Source organism: Cantharellus anzutake (genome assembly GCF_015039405.1).
Source record: "Cantharellus anzutake strain C23 chromosome Unknown EI90scaffold_27, whole genome shotgun sequence".
NCBI lineage: Eukaryota > Fungi > Basidiomycota > Agaricomycetes > Cantharellales > Hydnaceae > Cantharellus > Cantharellus anzutake.
In genome coordinates, this window is record NW_024066977.1 from 745,859 (window position 1) to 767,203 (window position 21,345).

General features: G+C 50.4%; 9 protein-coding genes across 9 annotated transcripts; 4 read left to right on the forward strand and 5 right to left on the reverse strand.

The window, feature by feature from the left end:
• Positions 1-537: 537 nt before the first annotated feature.
• Positions 538-3,325, reverse strand: EI90DRAFT_1189281 (uncharacterized protein). The gene is made up of 4 exons (XM_039051563.1): positions 2,734-3,325; positions 2,527-2,659; positions 2,422-2,456; positions 538-2,355 (listed from the first exon to the last, which is right to left on the reverse strand). The coding sequence occupies exons 1-4, from the start codon at positions 3,158-3,160 to the stop codon at positions 1,031-1,033; spliced, it is 1,920 nt and encodes a 639-aa protein (XP_038915509.1). The 5' UTR covers positions 3,161-3,325; the 3' UTR covers positions 538-1,030.
• Positions 3,326-3,378: 53 nt separating this feature from the next.
• EI90DRAFT_3060692 (uncharacterized protein) lies at positions 3,379-3,828 on the reverse strand (the record flags this gene model as incomplete). The annotated part of the gene is made up of 1 exon (XM_039060508.1): positions 3,379-3,828. A coding segment is annotated over one exon (337 nt), but the record flags the coding sequence as incomplete, so codon positions are not given.
• Positions 3,829-9,468: 5,640 nt separating this feature from the next.
• EI90DRAFT_3060708 (uncharacterized protein) lies at positions 9,469-9,797 on the reverse strand. Its single transcript, XM_039060509.1, has one exon. It carries the CDS (start codon positions 9,766-9,768, stop codon positions 9,586-9,588), a length of 183 nt encoding a protein of 60 aa, XP_038915511.1. The 5' UTR covers positions 9,769-9,797; the 3' UTR covers positions 9,469-9,585.
• Positions 9,798-10,037: 240 nt separating this feature from the next.
• On the forward strand, positions 10,038-11,337 carry EI90DRAFT_3124510 (uncharacterized protein; the record flags this gene model as incomplete). Its single annotated transcript, XM_039063723.1, has 4 exons — positions 10,038-10,089; positions 10,144-10,544; positions 10,601-11,077; positions 11,257-11,337. 4 exons carry the CDS (start codon positions 10,038-10,040, stop codon positions 11,335-11,337), a joined length of 1,011 nt encoding a protein of 336 aa, XP_038915512.1.
• Positions 11,338-11,813: 476 nt separating this feature from the next.
• Positions 11,814-13,701, reverse strand: EI90DRAFT_3060713 (uncharacterized protein). Its single transcript, XM_039060510.1, has 2 exons — positions 13,241-13,701; positions 11,814-13,177 (listed from the first exon to the last, which is right to left on the reverse strand). The coding sequence occupies exons 1-2, from the start codon at positions 13,694-13,696 to the stop codon at positions 12,269-12,271; spliced, it is 1,365 nt and encodes a 454-aa protein (XP_038915513.1). The 5' UTR covers positions 13,697-13,701; the 3' UTR covers positions 11,814-12,268.
• Positions 13,702-15,620: 1,919 nt separating this feature from the next.
• On the forward strand, positions 15,621-16,676 carry EI90DRAFT_1190268 (uncharacterized protein). The gene is made up of 2 exons (XM_039051566.1): positions 15,621-16,589; positions 16,645-16,676. Exon 1 carries the CDS (start codon positions 15,844-15,846, stop codon positions 16,471-16,473), a length of 630 nt encoding a protein of 209 aa, XP_038915514.1. The 5' UTR covers positions 15,621-15,843; the 3' UTR covers positions 16,474-16,589; positions 16,645-16,676.
• EI90DRAFT_3155018 (uncharacterized protein) lies at positions 16,473-18,181 on the forward strand (the record flags this gene model as incomplete). Its single annotated transcript, XM_039065965.1, has 9 exons — positions 16,473-16,519; positions 16,559-16,589; positions 16,645-16,877; positions 16,929-17,064; positions 17,251-17,263; positions 17,316-17,323; positions 17,377-17,490; positions 17,540-17,980; positions 18,035-18,181. Exons 1-9 carry the CDS (start codon positions 16,488-16,490, stop codon positions 18,179-18,181), a joined length of 1,155 nt encoding a protein of 384 aa, XP_038915515.1. The 5' UTR covers positions 16,473-16,487.
• Positions 18,138-20,175, reverse strand: EI90DRAFT_3280970 (PCI-domain-containing protein; the record flags this gene model as incomplete). Its single annotated transcript, XM_039066794.1, has 9 exons — positions 18,138-18,594; positions 18,648-18,801; positions 18,852-19,102; positions 19,157-19,252; positions 19,321-19,572; positions 19,630-19,875; positions 19,929-19,988; positions 20,041-20,093; positions 20,148-20,175. The coding sequence occupies 9 exons, from the start codon at positions 20,173-20,175 to the stop codon at positions 18,310-18,312; spliced, it is 1,425 nt and encodes a 474-aa protein (XP_038915516.1). The 3' UTR covers positions 18,138-18,309.
• A 66-nt stretch (positions 20,176-20,241) lies between these two features.
• EI90DRAFT_3280971 (uncharacterized protein) lies at positions 20,242-21,339 on the forward strand (the record flags this gene model as incomplete). Its single annotated transcript, XM_039066795.1, has 3 exons — positions 20,242-20,455; positions 20,517-20,786; positions 20,849-21,339. The coding sequence occupies exons 1-3, from the start codon at positions 20,272-20,274 to the stop codon at positions 21,337-21,339; spliced, it is 945 nt and encodes a 314-aa protein (XP_038915517.1). The 5' UTR covers positions 20,242-20,271.
• Positions 21,340-21,345: the final 6 nt, after the last annotated feature.

Sequence of the window (21,345 nt, forward strand, 5' to 3'; positions counted from 1 at the left end):
GGCCTAAATCTCGCCGTCATAACGAAGTGCAGGTGAATTAAGTTAGATATCAATTAGATCTGGCAACCCTAGGTCCCGGCTGGCTCTTCATCAGACAACGACCTGCTTTCACTGTCTTCAGTCATATCCAGAAAGTTCACCTCTTCCTCCGATTCAGAGTCAATATCGAGGAACGAAGGTCGTTTTAATATGGAGCGAGGTTTCTGAAGCATTGACGCAATTGCTTTTCCGCCAGAAGGGATGGCTGTGTGTGATATTGAGAATGGTTGATGTTGGGGTGGTTGGGGCGAACTGACAGCAGCAGATCGCTTGGAGAACGACGAAACGTCAGAGGGGGGAGCAACGACGATAGTACTGGGAGTAGTCTGAGAAAGTGTTGACGAGGTCATGGCGCGAGGTCGAATGGCATTGATTGATCTCGTGTGTGAAAGAGGGATGGTAGATCCGGGGATAGATGTCGATGAGCTAGTATCAATGACTGCTGAGAATGTTGCTGAGCGCCCACGAGCATGGTCGGAGGGCGGAATTTGACGATCGAGAGCCGATGACATAGAGGGAATACTCATCTCTACGACAGTAGGCGCTGGTAGTGCACCAGGCATACTCGTGATCACCAGAGCGTCTTTCTGGGTGGTCGCGTTGGGATTAACTTCGATTCCACCAAACCTTAACACCGGTCCCTGAGAAGTTGACGCTCTGGGAATCCTCGATCGAGGTGGAGGTGGTAAGCTCTTCGTGACAGTGTTCAATGTCCCTCCGCTGCCTCCGCTTTCAATCAACGTCGTGACTCCTCCAAATGATGCCAGCCCCGTAACTGTTCCAGCCGTAGAGGGACGAGGCAGTAAGAACGGGCAGTTTGACGAACTTGGGCTGAGCGGAGTCCGAGAATTAGGTGTCAGACAAATTGAAGCTCGAACAAACGAGGGGCCAAAGGCCCGCACTGGTGATCCAACCGGTGATTCAAGTGGGCTGCGAGGCAACGAAGAGTTATTTGCGCCACTCTTCCTCGGGGGCGTCAAATTCACGTCCATCATACTTCGTTTGTGTGCCCGAGAGGAGTTCGCGTCGAAACTGGTGTAGTTCCCAACACCTGCGTTCCTGAGCCTCCTCTTTCCATGCCCCCCTTCTTGAGCTGATCAGGTCTAGGTTCTGGATCTAGCTCCAGTAGCAGAGCAACCTCGCGTGGGGACACAATATGCATGTCATGTCTTAGGTCTTCGTCCTCTTCCCTCCCCCTAGATTTGATGGCGTTCAACTCGGCCGTAAGAGATAAAGACGATTCTGCAGTCGGCATTTTTGTCGATGATGCCACCACTGAGGCCGCGACAGCATCAATCGAGGGCATCCGTCGAAGCTTGTTATCCAGTGGTGCATCCATTGTACTAATCGGTAGGCTGTCAACTTCATTAGGGGTTACCGAAGAAGGCGACAACGGTCTGGAGCTTGACGGCGAAGATGCAGGTCCATCTCGGAACCCATTGACGCTTACCCTGGGCGAGGCAAGACTAACAAGATCACGCTGGGTAGAATTGATGGTTGTAACGTCAGAGCTAAGGTGCTTGATGCTAGCAGCTTTTTTCTCTCGAGAAGAGGGACTCCCTTCCACGGAGGAATAATGTCTTAACGTCGGACGTTCCACATCGAGTATGTAATTGGTGGGTGTTGAAGGAGCAAACGAACGCTGTTTTTTGAGTCTCAAGGACGCGCCATTTATGATAGGATTATTGGAACTCGAATGTAAAGGGGAGGGGGAAGACGATGGTGGCGTTTTCTTGATGCTCTTGGACCGCGACGGAACTAAGATGGAGAGCGGCGATAGCTTCAACGCATGTTTGATCGGGTGGATAGTTGGTTGAGGGGGTGTACGTTCAGCAGAATCACTGGTCATTATGTGTGAATCTATACTCAATAAAGACATTGAAGGAGTCGAAGACCTCGGGAGAGGATTGGAGTGTTCCACGTGAAGTGCCTTAGTATCTTCCATGTCCATGGTCAGAGGAGCTGTATTCCCGGCATGGGGCTTTCGCCGCAATTCTTCATCACCAGCGGAGAATCCGGAACCAAATGAGAGTGCCGATGCTCGTGCATCAGGACTCATTGGCTTGAATGGAACGGTCTCATCCATCAATGGCCCTGCGTGGGATTCCCCCTGTGCCAACCGTGAACGGCGTACAATATTATCATCTAGAGAAGAAGCAGCAGATATAGTTGAAAGTTGTCGCGTGTGAGTGGAGTTCACGAGGGGACCCTGTACAAGGGGCTCCGCAGATGCAGGGAGAGGTCTAGTAGACAAGCTCCGTGGCGGAGTAACAATGCTTGGTGGTGTCGTGAACGAGAGGCTTGTGGGTGTTGGAGCTGGTGCAAAGGTAAAAGTGTGATCAGAAAGCTCCCTACAGATCGTGTGCAGACATGCGCGCGTACCTTTGGTGGAGATACTAAGTATCCGAGCGCGTGCACTAATGGATTCGGACAGTAACAAGGCAAATCAGATTACGGAACTGACAGATCAATCGAAACGCGGCGTACCCATCAACGGGCTGAGGTAATAACGTAGAAGGCTTCAGTTGCGAAGGCCTTGAAACAAGGTCGCGAGCTCTTGCATCTGCAGCACGAGACTCCAGGGTCTGACCCCCCACAGTCTGACTTCGCAAACGACGTTCTAAGTAAGACACTCAGGCTCGCTTTCCTCACGATACTAAAACAACCAGCGAGGCTGATGTGGCTCGTGCATACCGGATGAAGTACGACTGGGAGATGTATCATCGTTAATCTTAAAAGCTTTGAACAACGCGGCAGGTCCTATGGGCGCAGACGGATCATTCGAAGCTGTCGGTGTTTGCACCAAGCGCCCCGCTTGACTTAAATGTGAGGTTGCGGCAATATTGATCGTGGGAGAGGGTCGTGCTTGTTGCTTAGGTCGCGCGACATATGAGCTTGAACTTGAGGAGGCAGAAAGCTCTGAACTTGAGGAAGTGGACGTTGCCTCGATAGTAGAACGAGTTGGTTTCGAGCCACTGGAACCTGAACGGAATGCCCTGAAAACGCTTGGCTTCTTTCTGGAGGTGGAGTTGGTCTCCTTCTGGCCTGATGATCTTGATTTTGACGAGGTTTTCCAGAACCATCGTGTGCTATTTGACGCCATGGGGGAAGGCATGTTCATGAGATACGTGAATAAGTGAAAACACAAGGAGCAGTCGACATGGAATGAGGGATAACCAAGGGAGAGACCGAATTGAAAGCAACCCAAAAGGGAAACAATTCAACCATCAATTCCCTTATTCAGTTTTCCACACCGAGCTATTCACGGCCACAAAAATATATAACAGAGGCAATGTCAGCCCTCCGAGCTCATGTTATGACCTTCACAACGGTCACAGGGGGGTCAGAAAGGGACATCACGTCGTTGAGTCTTTTGATTCTTCTGGGGAATGTGATGCGAGACACACAATAATGCAAAGGGGCCAGTGACATATTAAGACTTGCCCTGCAACCTAATCCACCTCACGACCCATCCACCATCCTTCTAGTGCCCATCCAATCTTGTTTAACCCACCTACATATGCCCCAAACGAAACTAGTCCGAACACGGCACCAAACAAGGCGCCACCTGCTACTTGATTCACTGTATGCTGAGCCAACCACACTCGAGACATCACAATCAGCATAGCCCAGGCATCAACCATCAGCGATCCGACGACACGCAACATGAACTCCACCCTCGGCCTCTCAGATATAACCACCAGAGACGAATGGAGCGGCAGTCGCGCAGCTGCGAGAGTGATGTACACCGCCATGCACACAACAGCCGAAGAATGTGTTGACGGCATGCTAACAAGCGATGTAAGTGCCATCAAACATGACTTTTAAGTTCCGATGCGCAGAAAGATTAAGCAAGGGAGCGTTGACAGAGCAGCTTACAAAGCCGCAAGCGATGACCAATCCCGTACAGAATTCTTTCTGCAAGGTGTCCAGCTTTGGAGGAGCTGATATCGAATCCCCCGGAATATTTCCTCCGGCCATCAAGACGCCTGGCTCGGTAGATTGGCACAAACGTTGCCAAAGGCTTGGGAAAAACGGAGGCTTACCCGTAGTCTCTCTCCAATACACGCGGCCGTGCCTTCCCCGTAGAATCATCGACTTCCGCCCGCAGTTGTTGCGGTTGAATGATGGTGGGACGCGGTTGGCGTAGAATCAGCTTTAGACCCTTCGCCCCCAGAACAGCACCAACCGCTGCGGCTCCGAAGTAGGCGAATCCCGCTGATTGCGTCCATAAGATCACGCCAACGGTGAGGGGAATAAGGCCCTAATACGACAGCAAAAGCGGCGCCCACAAGTGATCCACACCAACGTAGGCAAGATCCACGTTGACAGTCCGAAACACAGATAGCGAACGTGTTCATTTGATTTAGTCATTCATTCAAACAAAAATGTGGTGAGTAAAAAGAAACAGGGACATGAGGCCAATATTCACCTTGCTAATAAACCAGAAAAAGAGTCGTTTTGGACTCATCGCATGACTAGTACCGTTTTCCCTGACCAAAGACCCGCGTGACCGATGGTTGTTGATGGGAGCGGAAGCAAATTATTGGTGTCGCGAGACCAGATCGCATGCAAGATTAATCCTCCTTCCATTCATTACCCAACATAAGTATCCGTTCCCAAGTTTGACTTAAGCGTATATATGAGTTAATTGATGGACTTGCTATCCAACACTAGCCTAGAGCGAACCAGAGGACACAAAATGCGATGAAAACGTGGTGCTTGAGAAAATTTGACTTGCACACATCCATCCGAATCAGAGCACTGTTGAAAAGGAGAACCCGTCGTCGATAATATCGCTGAGGGAAATTGTCGGCGGCCAATCCTTACGCCATGAAAAGCTGTCTGTCGACCTACTTACATCTAGGTGAAATCGACTCAGGCCGAGCACCGCCGACTCCATGGAGTTAACCATCTCCTGTTCGGGAAATCCGCATGAAAAAGATCCCGTAAATCAGATCTCTCTATCCTGATAAAGAAAACCAATCATAAGTTCTGATCTCAGTTTGGGTGAAATCGTCTTGCTTGCGCAGAGTGAACATTGCAGCCTTTTGATGGGGCTTTCCGATCTAAGCAAAAGGGTTCCAAGTTAGTGGAGCCGCTCTTTGGCAGGAATAGGCAAGTTATCTGGAACTTTACAAGGTATGCCCAATGGCCAGTACCCAGCTGCGTTTATCACAAGCATTTACTGCGTTCTAGGTCGTATGTGTATATACCAATGACTCCCCGTGACACTGATTTCCCCAGCCCTCCGAGCCATCCACAAAACTCAGCTGCTGGTGAGCGGTTTGTCTGTGGAAGTGTTGTTTAGCTGCGCCACGTTTGTAAATTGGGTTTTACTGAACAGTGAGCATGAACGCGATACCTTTTCTTGTTAGCTATAAATTCTGACTCGAATCTCACCAATCAGCACCCCTGAAAGTTCCGAGTCACCATTTTCCCATGATCGCAGTATACTCCATGGAGACACGAGGACTGGTCACAGGAGGATTATCCATAGAGGCATTTTCAGCGCGGCTTTGGTGTCTGCCGTGAGCCATAACATTCACCCGGCCCATTTTCCGTACCCCGCCTTCCCCCCGAACATGTCTTGAGCGATGAGGTGGTGCTAGCTTGTACTGTACTCAACCCCGGTTGCTGGTCGTTCGTAAAGGAGGCCATCGATCCCGTCATGGACGATCTCATTCACATTCGAATTGTCGGTTCAACATCAGGCCCAACGTCAACAAAACTGTGCCAATAAGGAACACTTCCCGACACGCTATTGCTTCAGCTTTTTGGACAAGATGAACGACCTCCGCCAAAAGCGAGATGCGGTTTTTTTCTTGAAAACGGCTGTAAGCAATACTCCTAACCGTATCACCACAGGAAGACATGATTATCTTCTCATATCCCCCGATTTGCAACGATTTTATCCGATATCATATGAAGGATCGGGAAGCAATGAGCCAGAAAGTGAAAGAGATCGATCCGTTCTGAGATGCGCAGCACGCGACCACAAAGCCCCATGAAACTCTGGATCTTCTCAGCCTCTAGGTGGCAAACTTGACCCATACAATAATTCACGCATTGTGAGGCTGGGAATCTCATCCATTGAAATGTAGTCACCAGCATTGACGCGCTAATATCTTTCATCCGCTTCCTCGCTTTGTCGGGCCGATCCACTCGCGCGCTCGTGCAGGCCAGCACACATCTATAGAACGGCCGCATGTACAACATAGATTTCCACGCCTGTGGCGTCCACCCGTTCAAATACTGGAATCGGCACCCACGTATACGAGGCGCGTTCGTTCATTCATTCTTGGATCTTCTGCTTCGAACAAGATCGGCCCAGGGCCCCGGTTGAAGAACAAGGAGAAGAATCATCCTCTTCACTATCAGGTTTACGTCTTGTAAAAATGTCATCCCAAGGAAACGTGTCCCCTGGGAACACTGATGGAGGAGATAGGCAAAAGCGAAACTCTTTGCGGCTGGATCGGTATTGAGGCATGATTTGATGGCAGGATAAATAAGACGTTGACGACGACAAAAAGCTTCGAAGCCCCTTTCTGCGCCAAAAGCCATCACGCTGCCGATCACCAGCAGCTTGGGGCGCGAGACCGTCCAGGATCGCCGAGTTTTATGAACGAAAGCAGCCGCTTGCGAAACAATTCCCGATAAAAGCAATGCAGAAGCGATCACTATAGTGATCTGACGTGCATGACCTCAGGCGCGTGTGCGAACATCGTAACAAAAGACCGGTGCCGTCAAAATCAGCGTAATTTCGCGAATCAAATTAGCCGAGTTTACGGCGGCGCAAATGGACAAATGAGAGGTTGACTGATCCATGACAACCACGCACACACAAGACAAAGATGGAACCAACTTGGTGAGAGAAGGGGGTTGCATCAAGATCTATTTGAATGCCGAGATGAACAGCATTTCAACGGAGGCGTCCCCGTTAAGTATGTTAAATCCTAGGTAAAAAGAACTGAGTGGCCAAAGCACGCGCCAGAAATGACGGACAGTTTCATAAGGCGAGGCCGACAAGGTGAGGCAATCAGCCGAGAACATCTGTTCGCGTGCGTGCACCCCATGCGAGCGCGATAAACAGCGCACTGATCCCGATTCGCTGCTCCACCGTTAAATCGGTGAGCGGTTTTCGACGTGATCATCACCCAATGAATTTTGTTTCGCGTTGACGAGCCGAAGTCGGTTTCGCTGAAAACACATTTGTGGCTGTACGAAAAGGGCAACGCCACGTAGCCCCAGCTTTTCAGATTTGCACTTGACAACTGCCAATTGATTGTGTGAGGGCAGCCATCCGCAATAGAACCTGCCCCTTACGTGCCAAAGCGGCCTTTGTTGTTCAGGGCACAGGGACTAAGGAAGCTGGATAAGCGAACCATGGTGATCTCTTGAAGGAACAGCGTGTCAATTCAAACTCGGGCGTCGTACATTCCAAACGTGGAAATCGATGTATAAGGGCACATTTAGGTAGAGAAAGTGAACGGCGGAGATCAGCCCCCTTTCCAAAGTGGTGGCCTGATGACTGGGAGAGTTTCCTGCTTGGGATCAGGAAGCGGTGAAAATCAAGTGAGATTCTAGGGGAGTGAATGGCAGAACGGTAACTTTTGCGCAGATCTCCGGTTGTACTTGTCCCCAAATTCGCAGGAACACGGAATACTGCGGTGGAATGCTGGAAATAGGCGTTTGACACGGCGTTTTGGGACGGTATAAGCCGTTTGGAGGGTTTGGCACAGACTAAGAAGCCGGAGTGAATCATAACGACACAACCGTGGCTTTAAAGGGAGCCTAGTTAAGAAAGGATTCCAGGGCCTGGACTCTGTACGAGCTGGGCCTGGAACCTGGAGTCAAGCCTGTATTTAGTATGGCGATCACCATAGATGCATCTAACAACCATGGCATCAACACAGGGCGCGGAAATTGTCCAAAGGTCTTTCCTTGCCGCGGGAAGCATATTCTTCTTCGCCACGGCGGCGGACGATGACCCAGAGAAAACACCTTTGGAGCATTGCTGTGATTAAATTACTGCGCAGTGAAAGATAAGGAGGCGGAGCCAGACACAGCTCGTTTCGATGGCTGCGCGCGCGATTCCTGGGTAAAGACAATCCATGCTGTTCGCGCACGCTCTGCTGAGGCTCACACTATGCAGGACTATTATAACAACAAGCGCCGCACAGTGTTGAAGCACCAGACCAGCCTGAGGGCTGATGGCAACACAACGAGTCATGTGGCTCTCAGGCTTCAGTTCGTAGCGTGTGCTTTCGAGACACGGGCCATCAGCAGGAAGCAAAAACAAGGTAAGCCCCAAGTAGCGTTTGGTGGCTGGCGGATAGCTGAGCAATTATAGTCAAGCTTCCGGAATGAAGTCGGGTGGTTGAAGCATTCAGCGATCGGCTTCAAAAATTCAGTTGCGATCGGTGTTTTCCAATTTCCTTCTCTAGAAAAGGTTGTGAATATGCCTCCAGCGAGTGCTTTGGCTGTTGGAGGGACCTGAACGGACAGTGAAGGGCCACAGATGTGTGGGTGAGATTGGTGCAGATGAGATGGGCTCAGCACAACGACAGTTTTGCTGCCGTAATTTGGCAGCCAATAGGCCGATCAAGGGTGTTGAACACACGGTCCAACCGACGATCGGCAACGGTGAATCTCCCGACGTCGCTGAAAGGGAGTATGAAGCAAATTCAACCAGGTGTTGACTATCACCGCGACGCGAAACCTCGTTCGTAAAAGCAAACTTGATCGGATCTAGAGGTTCGAGAATATCCTTTAGCCTGGAGCAAACATTGTGCAATCGCACGCATGGAGCGCCACAAGCTGCTGCGAGCTTGTTTGACTTGAAGTTTCAAGTGTCATGACATGACCTAAAGAGTTCAATTGGACTCTGGACTCAGCCAAAAAGCTGAGAAGCCACCTCAATGATCTTGGCGACACTGTAACGCATACGGCTCGGTTGACATCCATCGGGATCTGTAGCACTGCTCCATCCGAGCACCACTTAGCTTGGCCAACTTTGACTTTGGCAAAGCCTTGACAACAGATAACCCGCCGGCAGCACGCACGTTCAGCTGTTTATTCCTGGGGTGCCGGGGTTAGCTTCTGCGGTCAGCATTGTGGTTCGCATGAAGCATTATATTACTCGGCTCCTCGGCTGCGCTCGCTGATGGCAAGCGAGGCACGCCGTTTCGACGCGCGCGAACACGATACAGGTCGTGCTCTGCCAACTTCGTGCTGTTTTTCGATAATGAGGTTTTTCTTTCAAAATAGTTGTAACTATCAAATAGTGACAAAGAAAGCCGAAGATCTCCGCGTGGCAGATCGGGTGAACGTTCTAAATAGGGCCCGAATCCCAGCCATCAAGGAAAATATTGTCGAACTATCCGGTCCCCTCTCTCCTCTGTTTGTACATACCCAAAGGCGGGTGTCATCAGTGGTGGGAAGTGGTCTGGATGACTTGGCGAAGCAATACTTGTGGTAGACAAATTGATATGGATTCTGGGAACAGAATCGAGCAGTTGTTGAAAAATGCCGGAACGGGGAAACTCACAACATGAGGACTTGTGCAAACAAAGTTGAAGGCACGTCCCTCCGGCTGCTCAGAATGGCAGAACCCTGTGTGAACAGCAGTGCGTTCGCGTCGATCCCAATTCGTAAGAACCGGAGGCAGCAGCAGCAAGAGCGACCAGCCGGTATCCGGCCCGCTGTCGGTCGACAGAATTGCTTCATGTGTTTGCAGCCCTGGTTCCAATTTTTTTATTTAGTTCCTCTAACAGTACTATGACACCCTTGCCATCATTCGAGGCACGCTCCCGCTGGCTTCTTTCCCTCCCGTGCGACTACATATATCATCCCCCTCTCGTAGACACAAAGGCTATATTCCTCGCTTACGTCCGATAAAGTCGCTTGCACTCTGAGCTCAGATCCTACTTTTGGCGCCGCATCGCGTGTTTCTGTCTCGACTTCCCACTTTCGTCGTATCTTCCGTCGCTCCCATCATGTATGGTTCATCCTTCGACGGCCCCAATAACTCCCCATCCCGTTCGTATTGTGCGGTTGGCTGACCTTGCTGGGAATTCGATTACAGCTGACCGATCACCCTAGACGAAGCGTCAAACGAGGGCAACAAAGTCAACGACGCCCCAAGATACTATCCAAGTTCTGCTGAGATGGAACCCGCGACTCCCTCCTCAAGATATACTGCGTTTGAACAACTCCCAGCAAGCCCCCAGTCATACACACCAAGTACCACGTTCCGTGATAACGTCGAATATGTTCATTACAATCTTCCGGCTGGAGCAGACCGAAGCTATGGTTCGGGTGCGTCTGATCATGCAAGACCCCTGCAAGATTACCGGGGGGACTATCAAGAATCGCCAGCCTCCTCTCCATCCCAATCCTACTCCAATCGGGCCGTTAGTTCGCGGTACGATGGAGAGTGGTCTCCGTATAATAACAGCGTCTATCCTCAAAACCCCTATGTACCAAACTCTCCAACGAGCGTCGTTCCCTGAGGGGCCAAGGACAACCCTGGCCTGTCGAATCCCGCCATCGGTCACAGGAGGGCGCGACTGCGCATCCCACCCTTCCTCCTCTCGCATACCCTCCCGCTTCCACTGGTCAGATGGGCTCTCATACATTTCCTGCCAAACCTCCCACTCCACCTCACGACCATGGTACAAACCCGACACACCACCCTATCCAGCCACACCGCTCGAATTGGAATACGCTTCCGCCGATCCAGCCACCTTACATCCCTTCGCCCACCACATCGACTACTGTGCAGCTGCATTTCAATCAACAACAGCCGCACCACCAACAACGTGGGCAAAGCCCCCAGGACGTCCATTCTTACATGGGGGAAATTTCCCCTCCGTCTATTCCTGCGTCGTTGAACAGCCCATCCTCAATGACCGGATCTGGAACTTGGTATTTAACTCCAGCCGTATTTAACTGGCTAACAGCCGTTCTCGATCCCAAGCGACGGTCGGACAAAAGTAAACCAACGCCTCATGGTCAATGTGAGCTGTGCGACGTTGTATGCCAGAGGTCTGGAACACTCCAACAACATATTATTTGCCAACATCGGCAAAAGATTGCTCGACAGGTTCTAATGTCCCAGCCATACAATGAAGTGCTTGCAATAGCATTTACTGTCGCACAGCTCCATTCAGATTACCAGACTGGCGCACTCACATCTGAATGTGTTCACTTCAGAAATTTGCTGCAATCAGCGCCGCATGGCCTATCATCGCTTTCTATGGAGCAATTTCCACTTCTTCGGGAGAAGCTGTATGAGCTCTCGAACACGGAAAAATGGAAAGGCGCAACGTGCGAGTACTGTGGGCTGCTGGTGCAGAGGAAGGCCACGCTCACCGATCATCTTGCCACGTGTCCATCAAACCCCAACCCTAGGCCAGGGAGACGCAGGCAGGATTTCAAACACACGCAGTCTCGTAAGCTTTTTTCACATTATCAAGCAATCATTTCTCACTCCAATAAATCCCTCCTTCGCATTCGAAAAGCCCCAACCGGGGAATGAATTCATCGAAACCAGGGGATTCCTACATTGGGATCGCCGTTATCACCAATGGTATGCTTTCTTTATTCACATCTTCTCTGTGGCGGATATATCATAATTTCTTCTTCCACTATAGATTGTTTTAGTAGAGTGATCTGTGGGAGTTTTCATCCGAACATTAGCAGTTCCGTCCTAATCTTAGATTAAAGCCCATGGGGATAATTCAGTTGCGATTGAGGGCGGACTCAGCTGTCATTTACTGCATTGATAGGTACAAAATGTAACAGGGTTACATTCAGAAAGGAAGATATGACGATGAATGGTATGAAAATGGGGTGAGCACCGCTGGGAACGATCGGATAATATGGCGTGCGATCGACAGGTGGCGGTGTGATGGGTAAGTATAGTTCGGGACATAGGGACTATGAACACACGATTTCACAAGAAGATTCTTCAGACGGGCATATAGAGGTTCGGGATGAGAAGCCGAGTTACAAGAAAAGCGGAACGAACGGGGAATCGAGTGTTCTGAGAATCGGAAGAAGGTGAATATTTCTACTACTCAAACAGAAGAAGAGAAGCGAAAGCGAAAGCGTAGCACGACGAACTACCCGGCCGGAGAACGGCGCGGTGCTAGCTTAAACGCGAGCAACATTCGTGATGTTACTTTTTCGCGCAAATCATTTGTAGAAAGGTTACCCAGACCCATCAGATATTCTCGTATGCGGAAGGGAGTGCTGTCCACTGGGACTGCATCGAAGGCCCCCTGGGGTATCCTGAAGGCGCCTGCACATGCTGTGGGAGAGGATAATGGGTCGGAGGAGGGAAAGGAGTGATGTATTGGTCATAGAATTGTGGATATCCATACATTGGGGGGTATGGTCGGCCAATAACCTCTGCAGAGTTTGTGTTCGCGGACGGAGGACGACCCTGATTTCCATGTGGTGAAAACGTACTCACGAGCTTGCCTTCAGCCATTTGTTGGAATGTAGGTCCGTGACCACTCATTCGGGCATCGGAGCCGATATTATGAGGATGATAAGAACCTCGAGAAGACTTCACGTTATGATGACTATTTCGAGCCCGCCCTCGGCCAGGCGTCTGAAGGGAAGCGGCTTGGGAACCGGAAGTAATTAAGGCTGGTTGAGCTGGTTCAAGTTTCGGCGTAGGATATTGGGAAGCGGTTGGCACTGCGGACATATTATGAGAATTAGGCGTGCTTGAGTGATGCTGACGGTTGGATGCTTGAGAAGGCGAGCGACTCATACTTTCAGCATCGATGGTGTACCCTGCCAAAGGGTACCCCGGAAGTAATTGGGTTGCAGTAGGTACGGACGGGATATGATGCGTGATAGCTTGCTGAGGGAGCCAAGGAGGTGGGGGCTGCCAAGGAGGTGGATGGTTCCAATAAGTCGCCCCATTGGACTCGGTTGGGGAGCGGTGCGAAGTAGCGGCCATGTATTGATTCAATGCCTCATTCCTATAAAGGGGAATGAGCATTCCTTGCTCATTTTGAACGAAACCAGTGGGCTGGAGTGGTGGGAGAGGGCTAGAGCCGCCGTTTCCTTGTTGAGAAGACAAGCTTCCCTCGGAGGGGTTCATGTAAGGAACGAAGGTCTGTATAAAGTTGGTGTTAGTGTCGGACTGGCGTCCATAAGTTGGAAACGCAGGCAGGCATACAGGGAAGTAAGATGCATGGGGCGGTGGCAGGGATGAATGCTTCCAAGGCTGAGGGGAATGCCCCGACAAGGAAATCATCTCGGCATTGATGAAGGGAGCTGACATAGTAGGTACCGTCATCGTGGGGGTTGCTGCACTGGACGTCCCAACGGTCGAAGGGCTCAGTTTGGGATTCGCAGATACAGGAGACTCGGTGGGAAGAGGTTTCTTCAATCCTACCGAAGGAGTTGCAGGATCAGATTTGGCTCGTGAGCGACGTCTGTTAAGGTGATTTGTAGGTCGATGCATGGTTTGGGGAATGCTTCGATTAGGAGAGGCTGAACGGGAAGTTAGAGGAGCCTGAGCATCTTCCAGCGATAGAAGGGGCGCGTCTTTGAGAGGGACATTAGATTTCGTAGGAGAGACTTCCTCGGCCACTTCAATGTCGGAAGAGGCAGGAGTATGCGGAGGAGACATTGGATGGGACTCTGGAACAACAACCACTGGCTGAGCAGTCTCTACCGCAGTAGCGGGATTCCCTACTCCATCGATAACAGAAGGGCTTACATTAGGGCCAGTCCCCCCTTTATCGGCCAAGCCCTCAAGACCCAACCCTTGGATATTGTGTGTGCGACGCCAATGAATGCCGCGCCCACGATTGAGGTTGGTACTGCTGTACTTGACCCGAAGGACGCTACCCCCATAGATGCTCCCATTCTGTAAGCGGGGATACTAAGTTGCACCATCATGTGCAGGCCACGCGACTCACCTCGCCATCAATTGCGGCTTGCATGGACGAGCGATCCACGTACTTTAAAAAAGCATGTCCCGGCCCTGCATGCGTCTTGAAAATTAACTTGATGGACTCAACGGCCCCGTATTTAGAAAAGACATCAAGAATCGTAATGTCTGTCCAACCATATGCACGATCAAGACCACCAACGAAAAGGGATTCACTTGGGAGCTGCTGAAGGCTGGCTGAAGGAGAGGGAGTGACGGGAGCAACAGTGGATGGCGTAGGCAAAGGAGAATGCGTGAGGGAGATGGGTGTTTCCGGAGGAATGTTTGGGAGAGGGGATTCGGTTGGCATACCGCCCGAAGCTAGAAGTTCTGCGCTATTGCTCTCTGCCGTGTGGCGTCCAGGAGAATATACAGACCAATCCATTCTTGATAAACCGCGAGATCGAGAAATTTGTTCATTCCCCTTACAGATTCTGCGATAACCCGGTCTTCGCCAGCATGCCAACACCCTTCCAACTTCCCTTCATAGCATCTCCAGGAACATACTTTCGCTCATCGTTCATTTCTACAGCTCCGGGTAGAGGCGGGAATTCGTCTAGAACAGGCGCTAACCGACGATTCTCGGAGCCAGGCAAAGAAACAATGGCCATGTGAGGGCTTCGCCGCGATGAAACCAAGGGTGATACAGTAGGCCCATTAATTTTTGACGGAGATGGGATGATGATGGGCGGTCCTTGGTGATTGCCGGAGTAAGGGGTCCAAGGATGATTATAATAGTGAGATGGGTGAGGGTGTTCATGAGCCCATGTTACAATGAGGTTCGGAAGCTGCGCAAGAGTCTAAAAAAAATCCAGCGAGCTAATCAGGGCGGTTGCGGGGTTGACTTACATGCACGGCTGAGACTGCGTCATTTCTTTGTTCCCATTTGACCTCTATCATCGAGGATCACACGTTGGTCAAATGTTAGAATGCACTTGTAGAATCACATACCCCAGGTAAGGGAATTCTCATCTTGTGGCTGGTCGGGGGTGGTCGGGGGATGTGGCGCAAATGGATGACCACGAGCTTCTTCGGATGTGGGAACACGAAAACTCTGGAAGGACTCGAGGGGACCAAAGACTTCAGTTAGCGCTTTCATTGTCTGCTTAACACGTAAGAGTAGACATTATCACCAAAATCATAATACCCACTGAAGCACGCGACGCATCTTGATTGAGAGATATGAGAACCCCAGATCCTTGGAGGGGATCCTCCGATACCCACTGCACCTGCTCTTCTATTAGAGAGAAATTTCTGGCCTCATCATTATATGTTACTTGAACAAATCTAGTCTTGTCGTAAGCTCCTTATAACGGGATTAATGGACTGCGACCACACACCTGGAACGCGGCTCTGGTCTGCGAAAACGAACCCAATTAGTACAGTCTTGGGACGCAATTCGTGCACTCTGAGGCAATTTAGTGTGGTCCGTGGGCGGGAGCGGGCGGAAGATATAAGGAGGGTGCGGTGCGCCTTCGCGGGCTCGCAGCGAATGCACCTTCCTCTAATGAACGACATGTGGCAGGCTTGGATTGCTGCTGCCGCTTCTTCAGGGGTCTTCGTTATAATATAAATGAGCCGAATGGGCCTCCGGAAAAAACCTTGATGAAGGTTTGCATACCTCAAACTGGACAAAGGCGCAATTAGCGGAATGACCAGACTTTACATCATGTATGAACTTTATGTTGATGATGCTTCCGTGCTTGCCCAATGTGTCCCTCAATAATTCATCGAGCTCGGCGTTGGGGACGGGTGGCAAACTGGCGACGAAGACCGACGCATTGTGATTCCAGCGCGGCAAAGGACGATGACCAAGTGGATGACGCGGACCAAAACTTTGCTCTATGGTTGAGGAGGTTTCTGGAACAGTTTTTGAAGGCGTGATTCTGTTGTTGGTGTCCCGAGCGAGCCCATCGGCGTCTGTTCTGTCATCAGGGGACGCCCAGCCTCCTCGAGGGGCTTGTTGCCAGTGGAAGACAGCTCAGAACGCGTCTCAGATTGAGGATCGGTATAGAGCGTCGGTTCTCGGGATGTATCTTTCTCATACTCTTCAGACGCCACTGAGGAAGAATCGGGCAGTGCATCGTAGCGGGTGCCCCACGTTCTACCGTATCGAGGGGCATGACGTGGCATTGGGCTCAAGTACTCAGGACTGGATAGGTATAATGGATAGTGGTAATGAAAGAAGATTTACAGGAGGTCTTCAGACCTTTATAGGATCAGGGTCCTCCAATCCGCGTCATTTTGGGTCCGGGATGAGGGCCGAAAGACGCGCTAATGACGCGAAATTCCCTATGAAGACGCGTCCATCAGTACCACAAGAAAATTGCAAGCCCCCCCGATGTGTTAATCCTACTCTTCCCCTCGACTTCTATGACATATATGCATGTGGCGCGTTCGACATCTCACAAGATTCGTTCGGCATTTCCCGTCTTCAACCCCGGACTCACCGCCAGCTTGATTTGGGTCAATAACTTGCACTTTTCTCATGTCTGACGACGGAGGCGATGATTTTGTTGGGTAAGCCAGAGGTCTAAATGCTCAGAATCTTCCTTACAGCCTTGGTTCAAGGAACGAGAACCAGGCCTACGTACGTCCCACAATATTTCTCAATCATCCTGCCCATTTATCTCGTAACACCCTAGGATGACGAAGAAAATGATCTGTTGATATCAACAGAGCTAAATGATGAGTACCCACAAGAGGAAGCTGCCGATAACGGTGCAGAAGTGAATGGTATCCAGACAAATGGTCATGTGGATAACACAAGAGGTTCGGCGGGCGTTGCTCGAGAACCCAACAAAGTCCGCGTCACTACGCCTTACATGACGAAGTATGAGAGGGCCCGGATCCTTGGCACTCGCGCACTTCAAATAAGGTGCGAGTTCAGATCCCTCGCCTCTCCCACAACTCATCTTGCCACCTGCAGCATGAATGCTCCAGTGTTGGTTCCGACTGACGGCGAGACCGATGCTTTGCAAATAGCCATCAAGGAGCTTTCTCAGCGGAAAATACCACTCATCATCCGACGTTTTCTCCCCGATGGAAGTTTTGAAGATTGGAGCGTTTCGGAACTCATCAGCGAATAATTTAGCATGTCAGAATACTGTAGATTAGCCAGTGTTTAATTTCCCAATGTCCACAACTATTAATATGCTCCTAGAAGGCCAGGCAGGACTCCAGCCTCTATGACTGCGCGTCTATGATCTTGGTCGCGTGACTGCTTACTCATTTGCTCCCCGATATCACAGCAAGTTAACATGGGTGAGCTATCACCAGATTCTGCGTGTGATCACCGGCTGATGGCGCTGTCCAGATTACCAGGTCAATAGCTTGACTACTCTGCGAAGAAATCGCTTAATGACAGGATTCCTTAGAATCGAGTTGGGTCCAAATTTGGAGGTGGTGGTGTGGCTGGTGCCTCAGAGACCAATGTCGATCGGCGAGAGCGACTAAGAAAACTCGCAATGGAGACCATCGACATTGCGAAGGTTTGTCGGCTTCAGCATCATGCATTCAGACTGCCAAGATTCTTCACAGGATCCATATATCCTTCGAAATCACCTCGGATCCCTGGAATGCCGATTATGTCTTACACTTCACACTAATGAAGGATCATATCTTGCACACACTCAAGGAAAGAAGCACCAAACGAACCTGGCGCGTCGTGCTGCCAAGGATATGAAAGAGACGCAGCTCCTGGTTGCACCTGCGCCTTCAAACATTCAACGCAAGCACTTCGTGAAGATAGGCAAGCCAGGCTACCGTGTCACAAAAGTTAGGCATCGAACGGACTATGATGCTTATGGAAATGTCGTCCCAAGGGGTGATCCTGTCTCCGTAACCTCAGTCGCTAAAGAGGGCTTGCTGGTCCAAGTTCACTTGCCGCACATCAAGGAAGGCGTGAGGCCACGGAAACGAGTCATGAGCGCTTGGGAGCAGAAGAAGGAGCAGGCGAACCGAACTTATCAATACCTGATTGTAAGTGGTTGCCCAGGTCTTGAAGTGCTCAGAATGACCTTGGTCTTTTGTCAGGTTGCGGCGGAACCGTATGAAACCATTGCCTTCCGCATACCAGCCCGCGAAATCGAGAGTGAATTTGATGATGACAGCGAATGGAACTGGTCTCGATGGGATCCAGACACAAAAGAATACTCATTCCAGTTCATGTTCCGCCAGTAATACTGTGTTTCTGATCCTTAGCTTAATTGTATCACTTTGTTGCGCCCACCGCCGTGCAAGCGCGGCGACATCCCTTGCCCGCATCAGTGCAAAGTGGTTTTGGCATTACATACTCTAGCAGATTGAATCTACTTCGCCCTCGAAGCCAGAGCAGCATTCATACCCATCCAACTCTTCTCAACGAGAGTCATTAACTTTTGCACATCATTTGACCACTCATTCATGACATCCTCCGCGCTTTTTCGCCCCCGGAATGACACGATCCCTGCCGGCCGATCAATTTGGGCATAGACGGAACCAGAAACAACAAGTCGGCTGAGAGTCTCCTCCGTCTCACGAGGTGTTAAGTCTAGGAGGGCCGTTAAGCGAGGTAATCGTATCCGAGTGTAGTACTGTGCGATTACTCGAATATTCTAAGAAACATCATTCAGCGACCTTGCCACCTACATGGGGGAAAATGCTCAACGTGTTCGATAACCCGAGAATGCAAATCATTCCAACGCTTGTCCCCTTCTGATGAGGTTCCAAATATTGGCGTGACACGCAATGACGGTCCATATATCGTCTCTATCCCAGGCCATCGCATGAGTTCACGAGTGACGAAGCACTTTGCAAGATTGCTATGGCGAGTTAGAAGCTCAAGATTCCAGCGGATGCTTCGAAAACTCACTAATGTAGATCCAGCTTAGCAAGTGCCGGATTAATATATAGACGATGAAGCATGTCCGACTGCTCATTGCTATGTTCAGCCAACACAATGAAGCAAATGATGTTCTCAAGAGTTGCCTTGCCCTTTTCTTGTTCGTCGGCCTTGACGGATGGCGTCTCCCATAGTTTATAGTAATACTTGGCTGCATCTAGGTACGAGGAAGAATGCAGGGCATGCTGAATCATGAGGTCATAATACTTGAACTTGAGCTCCTGTTGTGACATGTTGAAAGGGTGATTTCGGGAGTGCATAATAGCGGCACATACTTCATTCCCTTCCTCTGTCAGGAAGATTTCCGGTACCTTTCTCCCTCCGACGCGAACCTTGAGCCACTCTGCATCCCCGTCGAGGCTGGCCACAGCCTTGGCATTTTCATTGTGGGGCCTTTTGTCTTCAGCTCTTCGCCCTCAGCGTCTTTCATTCGAGCCACTGTGACAAGAAGTCTCATTTGCTCGAGAATAAACTCCGTCTTCTCCCTCCGTTCCATTGATGAATATGTCTCTACTTGCAGCTCCGAAAGAAGATCTGACGCTGCAATGAGGGAATCGCGTGGGGAGATGGGAGAAGGGCTTGAAATCGCCGTGGTCGGCTTCGGGGTGTATGTCGTATCGGTGTGGAAGAGGTTCTCGTGCCATTTCGAAAGGATAAGCGTCAGTCGAGCTCTTGGAGTTTCGAGATGAACCTGGACAAGAGATTGAATATCGTTTGAATGAGGCATTGAGAATGGTGTAATCTGCACCTTCCCTTCTGTAACAGATTGGAGCGTCTGGAGTAGATCCAACCATCTGTCTTCACCAGCCTCTGTTTTCAGATGGTCCAACCAACCCGCAGCCTCCTCAACCATAGCCTTGATTGGCTCTTTTAATTGGCCATGCTTTTTGCTGAGCGTCGCTATTTGATTATTGAGCCCTTCATAATCTTTCGAAGCGTATAGTATGTTAATAATTGCAGAGAGAACGCGTGTTGTAGTTGCAGGGTCTGCAGCCTAGATCGTAGACCGTAAGCGGGGGCTCCCATCCTTCTTGGGTACATGCCAACATTTCTACTTTGTTTCTCTATAACTAGAAGCTTGTCGATAGCATCATTCTTCTTCCCGGCCTACAGGAATATCGCGTCAGGACGAATACATGCTTTGAGAGGTGGTACCGACTCCGGCGAGGCTCTTTGCCTGAGGAATTATCACATCTGCTTCCTTGCTATAGTCTGCATACAGGGATGTCAGAATACACGAGGGCTAAGATGGCAGGATGATAATACCCTTCTCCTGCTTCTTGGTTTCTGCCATTCTGGTGGGCGATTGGAGAATTGCGCGTCGCGTCCACTGAATTCAATCGGACGTTGCCTTGATTGGCCTGGGAAAGCTGCCCTGCATTCGAGCAAGATGCCTAGACAATTTGCATGTCAAGTTCATTTGGCCACCTCGCGGTTACTGAAGGCTGGGGTTCTCCAGCAGCCCCCTGTTTGGTATAATGCTGTTGTTTCATATCCCCCTATTCCTCTTCCGCCTCGCGACGCTCCTTGCAGACCGGTGTTTTGGCTACCAGAAGAAGACAACAAGACACAGGGTGAATTTGTCTCATAGAGTGAAATCTATGGTAGTTGGTCATGGCTAAGGCAAAATGTCAGGACATAAGATTCCTTTTGACCTTCCTGTGAAGGCTTTTACACCTAAAGCTCAAGAAAAAGCACGTCAAGCTATCAAAACCCCACCACCGCGCATACAATCCATAGAATACACCGAAGATCGGATACGGAGTCAATTTTTTCGTGATCATCCCTTTGAGGCTCTCCGGCCGCGTACATTGATCGAGCAAGGGTCCCTAAGGACAGAGCATCTTGTCCAAGGTTTGGAATGGACACGCCTCAGCCAACATGGTCGCGCTCCTCACCTGAGGAGTAAGTCCAGTCTCGGATTGTCCCCTTCACATTCTCATCACTCATCCGGTGATCCCTTAGAGCTATAAAATTCGCCACATGTTTACACGACTACCACAAGAAGTCCATCACAGAAGCATACCAAACGGCTGTCTCTCAATTCCGTGCCTTACGAGCAGAGCATCACATGGCAACCCTTTTTGCACGTAATGAAGCCGTTTTCTACGGCGCTAGGTTCCGCCCGGATCAATCGACCCGCGCATACATTCTCGAGAACAAAGCTCTTGGCACGTGGACTCGCACGTCTGACGCCAGCGCAAATGCAGGGCGCCAGAGACGGACGCTAAAGGGGAAGTACTTCCCTGTGTGGATGGGTCGAATGGGCGTGACGGATTATTGGTCTCGAGGCGTGGGTTACACGAGGCGTTGGATGAAGGGCATGCCACCCCCATATTGGCCCACGAAGGGAGAAAGGAGAGTGAAGGCACAGCAGAAAGCCGCAGACGCGGCTCAGACCCTCTTGCATGAGAAGGAGGAAGAGAAGGGAAGAAACCTTATCCATAATCCTTGGTGACAATGT

Excerpts from the sequence above, each read along its gene's own strand:
- EI90DRAFT_1190268 (XM_039051566.1), top strand. The coding sequence starts at position 15,844 with ATGGTTGAGGAGGTTTCTGGAACAGTTTTTGAAGGCGTGATTCTGTTG.
- EI90DRAFT_3060708 (XM_039060509.1), bottom strand. The coding sequence starts at position 9,768 with ATGAAGCAATTCTGTCGACCGACAGCGGGCCGGATACCGGCTGGTCGC.
- EI90DRAFT_3060713 (XM_039060510.1), bottom strand. The coding sequence starts at position 13,696 with ATGTCTCCTCCGCATACTCCTGCCTCTTCCGACATTGAAGTGGCCGAG. Across the intron at positions 13,178-13,240 it reads CCCATGCATCTTACTTCCCT|ACCTTCGTTCCTTACATGAA; the intron begins GTATGCCTGCCT and ends AACTTTATACAG.
- EI90DRAFT_1189281 (XM_039051563.1), bottom strand. The coding sequence starts at position 3,160 with ATGAACATGCCTTCCCCCATGGCGTCAAATAGCACACGATGGTTCTGG. Across the intron at positions 2,660-2,733 it reads TCCCAGTCGTACTTCATCCG|AACGTCGTTTGCGAAGTCAG; the intron begins GTATGCACGAGC and ends TGTCTTACTTAG. Across the intron at positions 2,457-2,526 it reads TTACCTCAGCCCGTTGATGG|TGCACGCGCTCGGATACTTA; the intron begins GTACGCCGCGTT and ends CGAATCCATTAG.